The sequence below is a fragment of the Eptesicus fuscus genome, chromosome 22 (genome assembly GCF_027574615.1).
Source record: "Eptesicus fuscus isolate TK198812 chromosome 22, DD_ASM_mEF_20220401, whole genome shotgun sequence".
Classification (NCBI taxonomy): domain Eukaryota; kingdom Metazoa; phylum Chordata; class Mammalia; order Chiroptera; family Vespertilionidae; genus Eptesicus; species Eptesicus fuscus.
Window position 1 is genome coordinate 22,960,259 of NC_072494.1, and position 18,270 is coordinate 22,978,528.

Genomic DNA, 18,270 nt, shown 5'->3' on the forward strand with positions numbered 1-18,270 from the left:
GAGAGGGATGGCGCATGCGCACTATCGCCAGCCCGTGGGTGGGAGCCCTGCGGACACTCGGGCTCTGTGAGAACGGCCCGATTAAACATTTTTATTCTGTGGCTACTGAGCTTGTGCTGCGATTTAAAACACACTGAGTCCCCGAGCGAGTGTTGGGATTCTTAGCTGCCTCCCTCCTTCTCAGGCACCGCCCTAGGCAGCCCTCATTAAGAGCGGCTAAGGGTCGGGGTCCTAGGTTGCTATGACGACACGTAGGCGTTCCAAGAAAAGGCGGGGGGCGCAAGATGTCTGGCGGGAAATGTGATTACGAATACGGGTTTGCAAGTGTCCGTTTCCCTTCGGGTCTCAGACAGAAACGGTGCGAACGGTGCCCGACCCGAGCCCGTGGAGCTGGCGTGCGAGGCGCTGCCCGTGGGGTCGCCGGAGACCGGGCCGACAGGGGTGCCGGCGGTCGGTGGGTGGCCAGCGTGTCCTTCCACTCGGACGCTGACCCTGACCCACCCGCAGGCTTCTTAGTCGCGTTGGGTGGGGAACGCTGAAGTCTCCTCAAGGAAGACAAACCCATGATAGACGAATTGTTAATTCCGATATTTAACATAAGCTCATAACGGGTCTCTCCCTCTCTTTTTTTTTTTTTTTTTGCCTGCAGGTCACTGTGGCAGCCCTGCCTAACATGCTGCTGATTTGTTTCTAGGTTAGCTTTCTGGAAGGATATTTCAAATTACTAAGGAGAGTGATTTGAGGCATTGTTTATTATGGCTCACCCGAAAACGCCCTCCACATCTCTCGAGGGCAAAAAATTAAAAGTCTCTGTATCCAAGGAAGAGACAGGTAAAGTTCTTCAAGGGTCCTACAGACGTAAATAATCATGGCCATAGACAGAGATCATGATCTGTCCACCCTTTTCTTTCATCTGAGATTTCAGGACACCTTAAGTAGCTTCGTGTTTTTTTTTCCAATACACTTGTTGCAATAAAAGCCATTCCTTTTATAGTATTTTTGAGTCGGGCTGCTGTTTCACTACTCCACCTGTGTAATTTATTCTCAAAGGCTGATGATTTTATATTGTTTTAAGTTCACCCTGTTTTAAATACCAATAATTGTATGAAACAGTACATTTTTTGGTACCTAGTAAGGAACCAGTTTGTATCAGGTTTTTGTAATTATTCTAAATGAAAATAATACCTTATTTAAGATATTCATTCCTATACAGATAAATGCAGATCTGTATTAGAATAAGAATCAGCTGGACTCATTCTTTGTAGGAGAAATTGTGCTAAAGCCACATCTGAACTTGGTTTTCTGTTTCCTCTGATAACTCAGATATCACCCCAAACTTTTAAGAAACAGAGATTTGATCATGTGAACTTCAGAGGTTTTGGTGGTGATCAAAGCATGATACCTCCTTATAGAAATTAACACACGCCATGCTAAGGGAGGGGCAGAAACTAGTGGAGAGTTCATTAAGAGTGACAACCTAATTTTCCTTGACTGACTTTATAGGAGACCTTTTCCTGTATTAGCCCTACCTATATAACTCCTCCGCCCTAGTCAAGCTGAGTAGGACACTCTGTACTGTTCTTCCTCTAACAATTTGCTCAGATTATTCCACTCTCTTCATTTCCAACAAGCCCAATTCTACTTTTACTTTTAAACCTAATCCAGATTCCATCCACTCTATAAATGCCCAGTTTAATGTAATCATTTCCACCTTTGAACTTATGTAGAAAAAATATACTAAATAATTTGACAGTTTTGAGAACAGGAGGCTTCTTTTGTCATTTTCACATCAACGGGAAAATAGACATTCCCATCATCTTAATTGAGCAAGTGAACTGAACTTATTTTTCAACTTTGAATTTGGAGTAATGGAATAATGAGCGTTTGAACCTGTGTCTGATGGAAGTGTAGGTAGGGCAGGCAATATGAGTTTCTTTTTCTTGATCAGGTGCTGCCGAGTATTTTAAATATTCTTGGCAACCAAATGCAGTGTTTCTTCTGTTAGAAACATATAAACGGGATTGATGAGACAGCCTGGGAACCGCCAACTAACTCCAAAAAAACCACAGTACGCTTTTTTCCCCCATTACTTTCTTAGGACTTCCTGAACTGAGAGAGAGAAAAAATATGGTGGATGGCTCAAAACCCCGTCCTACTTCCCTTCAGAATGAGTTCATCCCTCAGGAAGTTCTTCTTTCTCTGACCTCTGCAGCCAATGCTGGTTCTTGTCCTGAAAACTTACTGCCTCCTAAGAAAAGTAAAGCCCCAAAGGTGTGTATATACATGTATAATGTACTTTGGAACACTTAGCTTTTGGGTATCCATTATTTATTTGAGCATATGTTATATAGTCCAAGGTGTCTTAAAAAGTATGTTTACATTAATTTCCTATATTGAAAACTAAAATCTTTTGCATGGATGTTTCTAAGGAAATACTTTGAATATTTCTATTAACTTGTTTTTGTGTGATTTACCTAAATGATCACTACTACTCTTAGTCTTAATATTTTTCTTTCATATTGAATTGTTCTAGTTTCAATCTTTCTCCATAATATTGAATAAGAATTTTGCTCTCTCTTTTTTTATGTAGAATAAACAAATGCCCTAATGTAAATATTCAAAATGATTAATAAGTTTTATTTGACTAGTGCGCCCTCTGCTGTGTATTCACGTTTTTGTTCTTTACCAGGGTACCCTTCCACGCACTGTTGATCAGGTCTGGCATCACCCTATTCGAAGGAATAAGTTCAAATATCTGATTGACCATCCTGTTTCCCTAACAGGAGCTGGAAGGTAAAAAAGGAAGGTAGTAGGGGTAGATGCAGATGAATATTTGTGTGTTTTTTTTATTTCGTATGATTTCCTTGGGAAGGGCAGCATTGGAAAAGTCATAATCAAACATTTTGAAGCTCTCAGTATCTTTGATAAATCACAATACAATCTGAAAAGGGACCACCTTATCAGTAGGATGGCAATAGGTGCTAACTGTAATTTTAATTTGTTTAAAAGTTTTTTTGTATATATTTCTTTTTAAAAAAATCTTTATTGTTGAAAGTATTACATAGGTCCTCCTTTTTCCACCAGTAACCTTTTCTAGCCTGTAGCTGTCCCCCTCCCCAGGCCCTCACCATTCCATTGTCCATGTCCACGGGTTATGCATATATGCATACAAGTTCATTGCTTGATCTCTTCCCACCCAACCTCCCCTGCCTTCCCTCTGAAGTTCAACAGTCTGTAAATTTTCTTTTTGCATGCCTTTCTTTATTTGTCCCCTTATTTCCTATTCCTTGTGCCCTAGTAAAAGGGACAACATCATATAAGCAGAATGAATGCCTCTAGTGCCTCTTGTATTTGTATATCTGAGGAATGCTTGGGTAACATAGCCTCAAGATGTGGAAAACCTTGACAAATAAGTGCTTAAACCCTGGTTTTCCTCAAAGTGAACCCTTCCTTTACACTGTTTCAGATCAAATCCGTAAATACTCTTTGTTGTTTTCATATCATTCCTAAAAATATTCTAAATGTCAACATTTTCCTGTGAAAGATTGTGACCTGCTCATTTTCTGTGCATGGCCCATTTGTCAACTTAACTCTGCTTGTTACTGAAATATCACTTCATCTGAAAAAAAAAAAATGTTTACTGGTACTTGGGTCTTTCTGAGTTCTGTTTTCTCATTTATGAAAAGAGAAAAATAGACATGCTCCATTTTGTGCACTTCCCAGGGATACAGAACAACAAATGAAATGATGAATGGAAGAGCACTTGTAAAACTACACAGTGCTATTTAAATATAAGGTGTTACAATGGACTCAAGACACTGGGGGGCGGAGGATAGGGGAGGCCAGGGGGAAGGTCAATGGGGGAAAAAAGGAGACATATGTACTACTATTTGTAATACTTTAAACAATAAAATAAATAAATAAATATAAGGTGTTAGCTATATCAGTACTAGAAAAGGTGGCAGAAACTTGGGCCATTGACTTTTGTGTCCTGGGGTCTAAGTGTCATAAAGTATATTTTATGCACCAGATCATGGCTATAATTATTAATAGTAATAATCAGTAGTTATGAGATGTTTGAAGTACTTTGAAAAAATAGCTATATCTGAATATGGCAATTAACTGGCATTAAAGCTTCAATGTCAAATGACTCCTGACTGTAATTTTTTAAATGTGAAGATCTGTTTTGTGATAGGCAGGATAATGGCTTCCCCCAAAACGTTCTCACTGTAACCCTTGGAAGCTTACGTGGCAAAAGGGACTTGTCAGATGTGATTAAGGTTAAGGACCCTGAGATGGAGGGATCATCCTGGATTATCAGGATGGGCCCAAATTAATTGCCCAAGTCTTTAAAAGTGGAAAAGGAAGGCAGTTGAATGGGTTGGAGAGATGCGACAGGAGAAGGATGACATTTGAAATCTAAGAGGGATTCAGCCTGCCATTGCTGGCTCCGAAGGTGGAGGAAGCGAGAAAACAAGCTGAGAATTGTCATTGGCCACTGGAAGCTGGGAATGGCCTTCAGCTGACAACCATCAAGGGGAACCAATAGACTGGATTCCATAATGACTATTGGTGGAAGGGACAGAGACTTCTGAAAATCATGTGCAGTGTAAGTGACGTGATTATAACCTCTGTAGGGAGACAAATCAAGTAGAGGCATGTAGACTATACCAGAGAAACTTGAGAATGCACATAAATAACAACAACAACTGGGCGGAGTGATTTTGGCATTGGCAAAAGACAAGAGGACCAACCAATGGAATGACACAAGGGTGGCTGTAAAATTAATGTGTTAGTGATAGGTGGATATCGAGGGCTAAGGATGGGAAGCAATCAATTATGGATGCCGAGATTTTGATGAGTAGAGTGGTGGTGCCAACTGATAGAACTAGTGAATATTGGAGGATGAAAGTTAGAATGGAGGAAGATATCAGCTGTGCCTGGAGGTAACAAATGTGATAAGGTAAGATTTCATGACATTACCAAGGGAGAAAGTGTAGGTTAAGAACAGAGGGATGAGGACAGAGTGTTGTGGAACATTTCCATTTAGTAGCCAGGAGGTCACAGAAGTCCAAGGAGTAGTAGTTAGAGAGGACGAAAGAACCAGGGGATTCCAGCAACACAGGATAGAGGAGAGTGTTTTAAAAAAGAGAGGTGACCAACCCTGGAGAAAATCCAGGGAAGTAGTGGAAAGTCATTGTCGGCTTCCTGGAGAATAGTTTCAGAACAGAGATGAAGATGGAAATCAGATTTTTGGGAAATTTCAAGAAGTTTGATGTTTAACTGAAAATGAGAGATAGATGATAGATCCATTGATCGATAAACCAATCATCGTGGTAAAATGACAGTGCATGGTCAAGGAAGATTTTTAGAAGGGGGAAAGACTTCAGGTATAGGCCAAGGAGAATGTTCCAATGCGGGGGGAGATACACAGAGCTTATGACTGGTGAAATGAGATCCCCAAGGATGTGGGCAAAGATGAAATCAAGGACCATAAGTGGAGGAAATAATACCAAGAAAGGGAATATATCTTAAACCGTGATTGAAGGAAAGGAATTTATTTGTGATGCGAGTGAGAAATTTGAGGTGGAGGAGAGAAGAGTATGGGGAGCACTCAGGTCTAATGCTTCAGCCCTAGTAAGTATGAGGTACGGAGACCAGTTTTGTGCCCCTTTCTACCCATGAGAAGGCTGTGTGTGGACCTTACCAGCTCTCATCCTGTTGCCAGACTGAAAATCGATTCTATAAATATTTTTTTCTTGCTTTTTAGGGATATTTCTTTTCTGTACGATGTTAAATATGTTAAAGGAGAGCCTCGGGAGGGTATACTTTGTCCCCCACGTTCCCACCATTCATTACAGTCACATGATGGTGCCATTGTGCCTCATAAGGTAAAGAAAGAATTGGAGCCTTTTGGGACTAGATTTGGCTCTTAGTTCTTTGCTAGGCTCTTTGGGGTTAGGCTTCACCCTTTGGGACTGGCTTCAGCTGTTGGGGGCTAGGCTCTGCCTTTTGGGACTGGCTTTGGAAAAAAAAAAAGAAATTTGATAATTTCATCTTCCTCTCTTTACTTAAAAAAAAAATGTTTTCCCAAAATATAAAGTAATGCTGTACTATAACTAAATCTGCATTGCTTACCAGTTTTCATAGTGCTTTTAATTACTTTTAGAAAATGGTGTTTAGGAGATTTAAAAAAATTTTTTTTAGAATCCACAGTTTAAAGTTGTAGAATTCTTATTTGGGGGATATTGCTAAGGTGAATTTTAAATTCCTATTTAATTTTAAAATCAATGGATTTCTGAATAGTATATGGGACACCTGTAACTAATAGACCAAAGTTATTATGTAATTCAAGTTTTTAAAAAAAAAACATTTTATTGATTTTTTACAGAGAGAAAGGAAGAGGGAGAGAGAGTTAGAAACATCGATGAGAGAGAAACATCAATCAGCTGCCTCCTGCACATCCCCCTACTGGGGATGTGCCCGCAACCAAGGTACATGCCCCTGACCAGAATTGAACCTGGGACCCTTGAGTCCACAGGCCGACGCTCTATCCACTGAGCCAAACCGGTTAGGGCTAATTCAAGTTTTTTTTAAAAGACATGCTCTGCCAAATGTTTTTTTTACTACTTGCCATGTACCATATTACTAATAATATTATTTTTCTAATCAAAATCTCTTAATAAATAGCATCCCTTTGGGACTGGAATTAGAATTTGGGGGATTCATTTTTTAAAAAAAAATCTAATGTTTTCATTCTTGTCCTTCTTAAGCCAAAGAAACTAACAGATACTTTGATTCCTGAAGAATTTCACATTGTGTCAAATACAGGAGTTTCAGGTTTAGAGTGCTTCGATGAGTGAGTACTATGTTATATACTGAATATCTCCATCTCCCTCTCCCTCTCCCACCCTCCCGTCTACAAAATTTTAAGTCAATGGAAAACATCCTTGGGTGAGGATTAACAACAACAACAAACTAGAACTGGATTCATGTTTTATAATGAAACTAGAGGCCCAATGCATGAATTTCGTGCAAGGGTAGGCCTTCCTTCCCTTGGCTGCGGGCACCGGCTTCCCTCTGGCACCCGGACCCAGGCTTCCCTCACAGCCCCGGCTTCTTCCGGAAGGTCGTTCAGAAGGACATCCGGTCTAATTAGCATATTATGCTTTTATTATTATAGATATCCAGAATGTCTCACTCTTTTTACCTTATCCAGTACATATGTTATATGGCATTTCCTTGTGATGATGGGTTTCAGGACAATATTTTGCCAAGTAACTAAATAGAACTGATTTTTGGGATAACTATTAATTTTTATATAATTAAAGTTTTTAAAAAGTTACAAAAATAGGAGAAGGAATTCCCTATACCTTCTATCCTGACTCACCTAGTACTTCATTTGCTTTACACACACACACACACACACACACACACACACACACTATTCAAGAGTAAGTTGGAAACATCATGACCCTTTACCAAAAATACTTACTTTATATTTCCTAGCAACCCACTAGTTATAGATCTTTTTGATGACTTTTTAACTCCATCATTTCTTCTATATTTATTAGTTCACATTTTACCACATGGACTCATGGGTTTCTTTTTGTTTTCAGTGGCTTATAATTCTTCACTATGATATTTATTTCAATGTTCAAAAGTTTTCAGATATGACATGATATTTAGGAAGCAAGATCTGGGTGCTAGGTGTGCTCATTGCCCCTGGGATGTCTCCTCACTCATTTTTTAAACTGAGTCTTCATATCCCCTGGAGATTTTTCACTGATCTAAATTCTGACTATGGACCTTATTAACCAACTGTGTTCCAGTAAGGGGAAGAACCAAAGGAAATGCTTATTAACTAGGGGGAGGAAAAAAGATGTATAAATAATAATGAATTTAAAGGATTACCAGATCATTCTCCTCACGATACTCATTTAGCTCTAAACAAGCACTGCCAGAGGACAGATAAGGCCTGGAGTCAGGAAAACTGGGTTCTGTTTAGTCACTTAACTTTGCTTACTTCAGGGTTCTTAGAAAATTCTTCCACCTTTGAAAAGGCTGTCTTTTATTTGTAATTCCAGTTTGTTCCTGGGAGCATGTCCATGCAGCATCCACTTACGCTGCCGCCATTTTTTTCCTTCCCTGATTCTTCCAAAAGGCTGTTTTTTAAATGAATATAGGAAAATTTCATATTGTGACATATTAAGGAATATGATTAAAGTCCTTTATTTTAAAAAGCTTCTAATATGATAAATGTCATTACACCTGTATCTGTAGATGTCTGAGACTATTTAGGCTTGATGTGTGCAAAATGGTGGACCTCTCTAATTACTGTCCAGCTTCTCAGTTCCATGAGGTCTTAAGTTGATCATGTTGTGATATGTGATAAACAGGCCAGGTAATTTTCTTATAGTAACATTTACCTGTCTTATTTATTGCAGCAAATATACGACTCTCCTCAAAGATAGTGAAAACAGGCTATTGCTCTTCCCATCTATGTAAGTACAATTTATTTTTGTGTTTCTTAGAAAGGGTAACTGTATATATTATATATAAAATATACAGTTTTCTTGGTACTTTATTACATAAAAATATGAAGATGATAGCAGAAACTCAAGATAATAATTGCCCACAATTCTGTTATCTAATCAGTGTTTTCATTTGTCCAATTGCATATTCAATGTTTGCATATTTATTATATTTAAGTACTATAAAATGCTTTTTAGTAGTTTTGATTGTTTTTAAATTTTATTTTATTGTGGTAAGAACATAACGTGAGATCTTCTCTCTTTTTTTTTTTTAATATATTTTATTGATTTTTTACAGAGAGAAAGGGAGAGAGAGTTAGAAACATCAATCAGCTGCCTCCTGCACACCCCCTACTGGGGATGTGCCACAACCAAGGTACATGCCCTTGACCGGAATCGAACCTGGGACCTTTCAGTCTGCAGGCTGACGCTCTATCCACTGAGCCAAAACGGTTTCGGCGAGATCTACTCTCTTAACAAATGTTTGTGCAATACAGTGTTAACTCTATAGTGTTGTACAGAAAATCTGCAGAATTTACCTTGCATAACAGAAACTTCATGCCTGTTAATTAGCAATTTCCTGTTTCCCTCTCCTGCCAGCCCCTGGAAACCACAATTCCAATCTATAATTCTATGAGTTTGACTATTTTAGATGCTTCATATGAGTGGAATCATGCAGTATTATTCTTCTGTAACTGGTTTATTTCACTTTGTGTCATATCCTCCAGGTTCATACATGTTGTATGTAGCAGAATTTCCTTCTTTTTTAAGGCTGAATCATATTTCATTGTCTGTATATACCACATTTTCTCATCCATTCATTCATTCATGGACATCTATGTTGTTTCTACATGTTGTGACTAGTGTTGCAGTGAATATGGGGGTGCTATTAATCTCTTTGAGATCCTGATTTCAGTTCTTTTGGATGAATACTCAGAAGTGGGATTATGAGATCATATATAATAAAGTATATAAAATACACAGAATACTTTTATATGCTACATTTAACCATTAGTATTTCTTCATTTTACTAGTCTTTTTAAAAAATATATTTTTTATTGATTTTAGAGAGGAAGGGAGAGAGAGAGATGGAAACATCAATGATGACAGAGAATCATTGATCAGCTGCCTCCTGCATGCTCCCTACTAGGGATCGAGCCCACAACCCAGGCATATGCCCTGACCCGGAACCGTACCATGACCTTTTGGTTCATGGATTGATGATCAATCACTGAGCCATGCCGGCTGGCCTGATACATCCTTTTTTCCCCCTCTTCTTCTTTGCCCTTTTCCTGTCTTTACTGATATGCCCATTAGATCAATACTTACAGGTGCAATGCTTTAAGATACCATTAATATTCCATAGTATATGCATTTGATTTATACATATTATATAATTTTTTGTGATTTGAGGATGACCTATTGTAACACTAATTATTAAGTCTGCCACCTTAATCTTTTAGGAAACCCAATAAAAGAGTAGAAGTGGTCCGACTGAATGATGTGATGGATACTATGCTGGAGAGGGCTGGTGTGGACAGTAAGGAGTATACAGGGCCAACCCAGGTAATTGTAAAGATCTGTGTGACCTAGTTAGTGGTTACAAGCATACACTCCCGGATGGTAGAATGCCTGTATTGGATCCTGACTCTGCCATTTATTAGCTGGTGACCCTGGGCAAGTCATTTAATGTATTTGTGCCTCATTTTCCTCACCTGTAAATTAGAGATGATAATAATATTTACCTCATAGAGTTGTTGTGGAGATTAATGACATAATGAATGTAAAGGACTGAGAACAGTGTTTGGTATGTGGTAAACCTTGTATAATTAATTGTTAGTACAGTTGACCCTTAAGCAACAGGGGTTTGAACTATGCTGTCCATTTATATGTGCATTTTTTTCAGTAAATAACGTAAACATATTTTCTCTTCCTTATGATTTTCTTAATAACATTTTCTTTAGATTAATTTATTGTAAGGATATAGTATATAATACATATAACATACAAAATATGTGTTAATCAACTATGTTATTGGCAAAGCTTCCAGTCAACAGTAGACTATTAGTAGTTATGTTTTGGGGGAGTCAAAAGTTGTGCATGGACTTTTGACTGCATGGGGGTTGATGCTCCTAACCCCTGCATTGTTCCAAGGTCAACTGTATTATTATTACTGTATTTCATTGAATATTAAGTACTATAGATTATAACACCCTTATTATTTTGCATACCAATAAAAAGCACTGCCAATTAAGTTGTGCTTTCTTACCACTTGTAATTTTTATTTTGTGCTTAATGGAAGGGCTCTTTCAATCTTACATAGATATAGAGGTTTTATGAAGGCTATTTTTTGTTTTATAAATCTTTATTTTTTAAATTATTTTTTTAAAATATATTTTTATTGATTTCAGAGAGGAAGAGAGAGGGAGAGAGAGAGAGACAGAAACATCAATGATGAAAGAGAATCATTGATTGGCTGCCTCCTGCACGCCCCCCACTGTGGACCAAGCCCGCAACATGGGCTTGTGCCCTTGACTGGAATTGAACCTGGGACCCTTGACTCCGCAGGTCGACTCTATCCACTGAGCCAAACTAGCTAGGGCATAAATCTTTATTTTTATAGAATTGGAAACATAGTTCAAAATAAGACACTCTTATGTAACCTTTACCCAGATTCACCAGTTGTTTACATTGTGCCTTATACGCTTTATCATTTTCTCTCCTTCTCTGCGTATCTCTATAAGTATAGTTTTTTTCTGAACCATTTTAGAGTGAGCTGAAAACATCATGCCTTTTTATCACCAAACACATTTCAGGGTATATTTCTTATGGATAAGGACATTCTCTTACATCTTCATAGTACAGTTTTCAAAATCAGGGAATTTAACATTGATGTGATAATCCAAATTCAGATTTATCAATTGTCCTTATAATGGCTTTCATCACTATTTTTCCTGCTCTTTCAGGATCCCAGGATCACACAGTGCTTTTCCTTGTGACTTTTCTTTAAAAAAAAAATTTTTTTTATTGATTGCAGAGAGGAAGGGAGAGGGAGAGATAGAAACATCAATGATGATAGCAAATCATTGATTGGCTGCCGCTTGCACCCTCCCTACTGGGGATCAAGCTCACAACCTGGGAATGTGCCCTGACCAGGTATCTAATAGATGAGAAATATAAGGCTCAGATTCCTGGTTCATAGGTTAACACTCAACCACTGAACAACACCGGCCAGGCTGTCACTTTCCTTTAGACAACTATAATCTGAAAGAGTTCTTTGTGTGTCTTGATCTTGATATTTAGGAGAGCACAGGCCATTTATTCTGTAGAATGTCCCTCATTTTTGGTTTGTCTAATGTGTAGTCATAATTAGATTCAGGTTTTGTATTTTGGCAGAAATAACATAAAAGTGATATTGTGACCTCAGTGCATCATATAAAGAGGTTCAATGATTAGACACAGATTTTTAAAAATAAGTTATAATTTTTGTATATAAATATTTATAACAGAAAATGTAAGTGAAATAAATTAATCAAGGTGTTCCTAAAACTTAGTTCACATTCAGGGTAATTCAATCCTAAAACGTTTTTACTGACAAGACCATAATAAATGGTAATTAACTTATCTTCTGCCAGATGCACAAACTGCTACATACATTGAAGAAGGAACAGACCATTTATAATACAGTATTTCATGAACTTATTCGACAAGTCACTGTGGACTGTGCAGATAGAGGAGAACTACTGTCCAAAATCAGGTGAGAGCTGTTATTAGAGTATTCCAGAACTTTATATTAGAATTCTGTTTTTATCTCTGCATCTGAGAAAATCACAAAAGTACACTTCTCTGTCCTATTGATAAGAAGGAGCCTAATTACATTTTTTAAAATATATCTTATTGATTTTTTTACAGAGAGGAAGGGAGAGGGACAGAGAGCTAGAAACATCGATGAGAGAGAAACATCGATCAGCTGCCTCCTGCACACCCTCCCAAAGGGGGTGTGCCCGCAACCAGTGTACATGTCCTTGACCAGAATCGAACCTGGGACCACTTAGTCCGCAGGCCGACGCTCTATCCACTGAGCCAAACCGGTTTTGGCCCTAATTACATTTTTATTGTATTTTCTATAATAAAAATATAATAGTTGAGAACTTCCTTAAGATGATTGCTGTTGAGATGTTTGACATCATGTTCTTTTATGATTGGGAGTGAACTGCTATGTGAAATGGTGGAAAAAGTATAGATTCTGAAGATAGACTGATCTGGTTTCAAAATATCACCTGTTTGTGATCTAGGTAAAAGTCTGAGCCTTATATTTCTCATCTGTAAATGAAGATAATAGCTACTGTGAAAATTTTCATTTGTTTATTTGATCATTACTCAGTCAGTAATATTTATTGATTGTCTACTCTGTCAAGCATTAAGATGCTTCATAGGATTGTGGTGAAGTTTAAATGAAAGCACAGAATTAGGTACTCAATAAATATAATTATTATAGATGATGATAATAAATATTATTATTATTATTATTATTATTATTATTATCCTCCTCCTCATGACACTGGTACTTTCCAAAAGCTGAAAGAAACAGGAGAATGAAAGTACCGGATTCTACAGCTTACTTGCTATAGAGTCATATCTGTTTCTCCTGAATGGGCATTAATAACATAAAATTGCCCTATTTGTCCACTGTGATTTATGGAAGCTGACCTCCCCTGTCTGACAGTGCTGAGACACTAGGAGCAAAGCCATTGATAAGAGACGGTCAAGATTAGATACGAAGGAGTAAGTTGTTGGAACATCATTAAGAGCTGGAGAATGCCAAATTAGAATGAGGACAGGGACAGCTAAAATCTGAAGTGTCAACCTAAGAACAAAGCCAGGAGGGATAGGTGAGGAATCCTGGCAAAGGAGCTAGATGACCTACAGTATATCCAAACCTTCCCCTTCTGAGGAGTTGGTGTAAGCAGGAATCTTCTAGCTGACTTTAGGCGTTAGATTCTAGAGGCCAAAATAGGGTGGGGTTCTATCCCAGGAAGTCTAAAAGAAAGAGACAGGCAGGCAAAACAAAGCTCTTTAAGAAAAGTTGAGTCAGACACTGGGGAGACAAAAATACTAACTCCAGACTTCCAGAGATAGGATCAGAATAGGTCTTCAAAGCCAAGGATTTAGAATAGGGTAAAGTTGGAGTTAAGAATACAAACTAGGTGAGAATAGGCAATGAGGTCTCGGGGTGATGGCTGCAAACACTCATGATGTGTTGTGGAATGGTGAAACATTCCGTAGGTCCAGAATAATCTAGTGGCTAGCATTTCGTTGTGGTAGGAGCTCTTTTGAAGGTCTAGGGGCAACCTTCAATTAGAAAGTCTTTTGTTGTCCTGAACCCGGTATCTTAGAGCAGCGGTCACCAACCTTTTGGACCTCACGGACCACTGTCTTAGAGAGTTCTCCCTGCTTCACAAGTTTGTTGTGAGGATCCATTAGAAGTCCCCAGGAAATGGTCATTCCAGTCCTTCCGGTCATTCGGTCACTTAGGCTTTTATATATATAGATGGTATGATGGAACAAAAACCAGTTTATCTGTCCCCCTATTGATGAACACTGGGTTGTTTCCAGTTTGGGGGTATTTTGAAAAAAAAATACTATGAACATAATTGTTTAAATCTTTAAAATGTACTTTAATTTCTTGGATAAATATGTAGGAGTGAGAGTACCAGTTCATAAGGTAGATTTACATTTATTTTTATAAGAAATTATCATATCTTTTCCCAAAGTGGCTGTACCATTGTATACTTCCACTGACAATGTAGGAGTGTTCTGGTTACTCCATATTTTTGCTCACATTTGGTTTTGCAAGTCTTTCTATTTTTAACAGTTCTGGTGGGTGTGTATGTTATTATGGTTTTAACTTGCATTTCCCTGCCAACTGATTATGTTGAGCACTTTTCATGAGCTTATTGAGGATGTGTTCTTTTTGTGAAATGTTTAAAATGTTTGCCTATTTTAAAATTGTGTTGTCTCTTTATTATTGAGTTGTAGTTCTTTATGTATCCTAGAAACTAGTCTTTTGTCATATGTATAAATTTTCATTTTATATTGACATTTATTTTTATGTATTTAAATGTCTATTAAGTACTATATACATATACATATTTTTATCTATATTTTTATTGATTTCAGAGGGGAAGGAAGAGGTAGAGAGAGATAGAAACATCAGTGATGAGAGAGAATCATTGATTGGCTGCCTCTTGCACACCCTCTACTGGGGATCGAGCCTGCAACCCGGCATGTGCCCTTGACCCGAATCAAATCTGGGACCCTTCAGTCCGCAGGCTGACTCTCTATCCACTGAGCCAAACCAGCTAGGACGAGTGCTGGATATTTTTGTATTCCTAAAAATATTCTTGAGTTTTGTCCAGGACATGATAAAATTACTTGAAAACAGTTTGATCCTTTTGCACCTTTAGACGGGACCAAACAGTGCTCAATTTAGGGCTAATTATTTGTGAAAACTACTGAAGCAAGACTTTTCTTTGAATTGTATTCAGTGCACCATAAATCATGAGTTTTTCCTATCCGGCCAGTTAGAATAGGCACCATGGTCTCAGGTAGTTTGTTCACATTTATACCTTGGTCATTACTTAGCTGCATGCTTAAGGGGAACCCTCTGCAGACTTCCAGAGGTCTCTTTCTCTGCAGCTCCTTTCTCTCTGGTACTTGTCCTTTGAACTCTAATCACTTTGATCTCTCTAGACTCTTAGCTCTGTCTCCTTAACTCAGAGAGTCCAGTGGGAGAACCAGAGGGCTTATTTTATTTCTGACCTCTCAGGTGTCACTTTCTTTCATTGTATGATATCCAGTGTTTTGATCATTGTTTCACATATTTTCTCTTTTTTTTGTTGATGTCATTATTTTAGGCCAGAGAGTAAATTTAGTCCCACTGGATTTCTTTTTATAATTGTTGTATCTACACTATAATCCTATGTATAGAATAATGTTCTTCATAAGTTTTAGGAAAAAAATTATCCATGATCACCTCTTTGATGAATGTTTGTTCTCCATTCTCTGTTTTCTCTTTCTGGAACTCTGATTAGACTTATATTAGACATTCTCATTCTATGCTCTTTGTCTCTTAATCTCCTTTTCATAATTTCTTTTTCCTTGTCTCTGTGCTGCATTCTGGGTAATTTTTCCCAGGACATTAATATCTTCTTGAACTAGCTATACTGCTATAACCCATCTGTTGAGTTTGCCATTCAATAATTATATATTTCCCCTAAGAGTTCTGTTGGTTCTTTCCATATCTGTCTCATCATATTTAATAAGTATTTTTTATTACTTATTAATTTTTAGATTCCATATTTTGTTTCTCAAATATTTCATGCATAGTTTTATATTCTAAAGCTGATAATCCTAATATATGAAGACGGTTAGTATGTAAACCTCCTGTTTTTTGTTTCATCTGAGTCTCATTCATAATGGTTTATTTATATAAGTATTTTGCAGACTTTGCTTATGTGGCTCATGCTTCACTAATCTTAATCATTAAATCATTAGGACATAAATCATGGATGCTTCCTGAAGGGAGTATTTGCATTTTCTCCCTTCTGGAATCCTGGATTGATGCAGTAGTTCTACACTTTGGTCTTCTACTTTAAAGATGTCTGAAGACTTAGTTTCAGTGTTGGTATTTTTACTGGGGCAACCCTGACTTTGGGTTTGCCTAATAAATACTGCGTACCACTTCCTATTCCATTCTTAGCTAATTGTATTTTGTTTGTTGTTTTGATTTTATTCCTAGAGACATTTTTTTTCCTTCCTGAGAGCCCATTAATGCTTCAAAAACTATGCTGTAGCATGGATATAGTTGTTTTGTAATGAGAAGGCCCTGCAGAGTATTTTGTCCTATATTAGTAGGAGGGGAAATCCTGAAGGTGTTCTTAAAATTGGTATTTCCTCATATATGACTTGTATATTAAGCTGATAAACTCTCTTTCACTTTAAGTGTTTAAATCTTTCTGCCCAAGGGTAAGAGATTAAACTAACTGACCATTCCAACTCAAATATATTATAATTTTGGTGTCTCAGGGTTAGGATAAAATACCTCAGTCACTTTTAATATAAATGAAGACTGCTCAGTTATGGTATTTGTAATTTATCATCTGTAATCATTTCCAAATATCTTGTTTGGTTTTATTCAGAAACAACTTTGTATTTAAAGTTTTTGGTGTTTGTTTGTTTGTTTTCATCTTTACATGAGGATATTTTTTCCATTGATTTTTTTTTTAGAGAGAGTGGAAGGGAGGAAGTGGGGGGGGTGGAGAGAGAGAAACATCAAAGTGAGAGAGACACTTTGATAGTCTCCCGCATGAGCCCCAACCAGGAGCTGGGGTTTGAACCTGTAAACAAGGTACCTGCCCTTGGTACATGCCCTTGACCAGGAATCAAACCAGAGACCCTTTGGTCTATGGGCTGACACTCTAACCACAGAGAAAACTGGCAAGGGCAGGTCTTTTTTCTTTTTAAATAGTGGTTACATTTTGGTCAGTTTGAGAGGAAAGTGGTTTTAATCACGAATTCACCTATTTATAAAAATCACACTATATTCAAGGCACTCTGTTAGATGTTATAAATATGTAAGACATGGTTCTTATCCCGATAGAGTTTGGGAAAGAAAGATGTTCTATTCTGTTTTGCATCTCCCATGTTCCAATTATGACTGGTTAAAATTCTTCAAAGTTCATTCATGTGTATGAGTATAGTAGGAATACACAGCCTGAATCCATTTCTTTTTTTGCATTTGTGTCTGTTCAGTGTTTCTCTAACATTGCTTTCTCTCTCATATTTTCGCTCCTTTTTCTTTTTCTTCATGATGTCTTGGTTTCCTTCTTTATCATGCAGAGAACGGTATGTACAAATGCTTGACCAAATTGCCCGGCAGATGATTGACTTCTACAAGGACCTGGTAACTCAGCGATTGATGGATCAGCGCATTTTGCAAGAATTGTACAATTTTAAGAATGTTATTGAGGAACTGACCAGGTAAAAAATGATTATCTTAAACACAAAAGTCAAAGCCATGCCTCTAAAGTGAGTCAAGAATACTCAGGGAAAGTAAAATGGTTAAAGGTGAGGACTCTTGTTTTCTTTTCATCTTTAGCAAGAGAACAGAAAGGACTGGATATAGATGTAGATGTAGATATAGACATATAGGCATGGATTACACAGGTTAAAACTAGGGCTCTGTGTATATTCAGTAGGGAAAAGATCTGGTTCTTCTATCTAAGATAGAGATTTTTTTAAATCAGGTTTACAGAGCAGTGCCTTGATTATGGATGTTAAGGTTCAAATGCCAAAGAGAATAAGCATTATATAGCAATCAGATTGTGAGTTTAGGTCAGTGATCACCTAAACTCATAGCAAGGTAATTAGTGGCAGGAATGAAGAGGGTAGGATAGGCAGGTCAGAGGGTAGGATAGAGCAGCCTGGAGGCCTTGCCTGTCTGTACCTACCTTCACTCCATTCTAGAGAATACCCCCACATTTTCTTTCTGCCTTTTCTAGACAGCCTGATTCCATTGACAAACCTGGCAAGATTCCATCCAGATGTACACTAGGTTTATTGATTTGGTTTGTAAGGTGGAAAAACTAGGAAGAAATGTACAGTGATAACTGCGAAGATTCTTGAGTATAAACTTGATTTTCCTGGGTAGAAAGTTTTGGAAATCTTTAACTAT

At 37.6% G+C, this 18,270-nt stretch overlaps 1 protein-coding gene across 3 annotated transcripts in view; it reads left to right on the top strand.

Annotated features, from left to right (window-relative positions):
* The first annotated feature begins 272 nt into the window (after positions 1-272).
* AXDND1 (axonemal dynein light chain domain containing 1) overlaps positions 273-18,270 on the top strand; it is a 51,794-nt gene continuing 33,796 nt past the window's right edge. For all 3 annotated transcript variants that reach the window (XM_054711668.1, XM_054711669.1, XM_054711670.1), the window contains exons 1-10: positions 273-358; positions 695-831; positions 2,099-2,271; positions 2,690-2,793; positions 5,771-5,891; positions 6,774-6,859; positions 8,448-8,504; positions 9,998-10,100; positions 12,170-12,291; positions 17,436-17,576. In XM_054711668.1, coding sequence (XP_054567643.1) covers positions 756-831; positions 2,099-2,271; positions 2,690-2,793; positions 5,771-5,891; positions 6,774-6,859; positions 8,448-8,504; positions 9,998-10,100; positions 12,170-12,291; positions 17,436-17,576 — 983 coding nt within the window. In that variant the 5' untranslated portion in view covers positions 273-358; positions 695-755. The remainder of the gene's footprint in view (positions 359-694; positions 832-2,098; positions 2,272-2,689; positions 2,794-5,770; positions 5,892-6,773; positions 6,860-8,447; positions 8,505-9,997; positions 10,101-12,169; positions 12,292-17,435; positions 17,577-18,270) is intronic.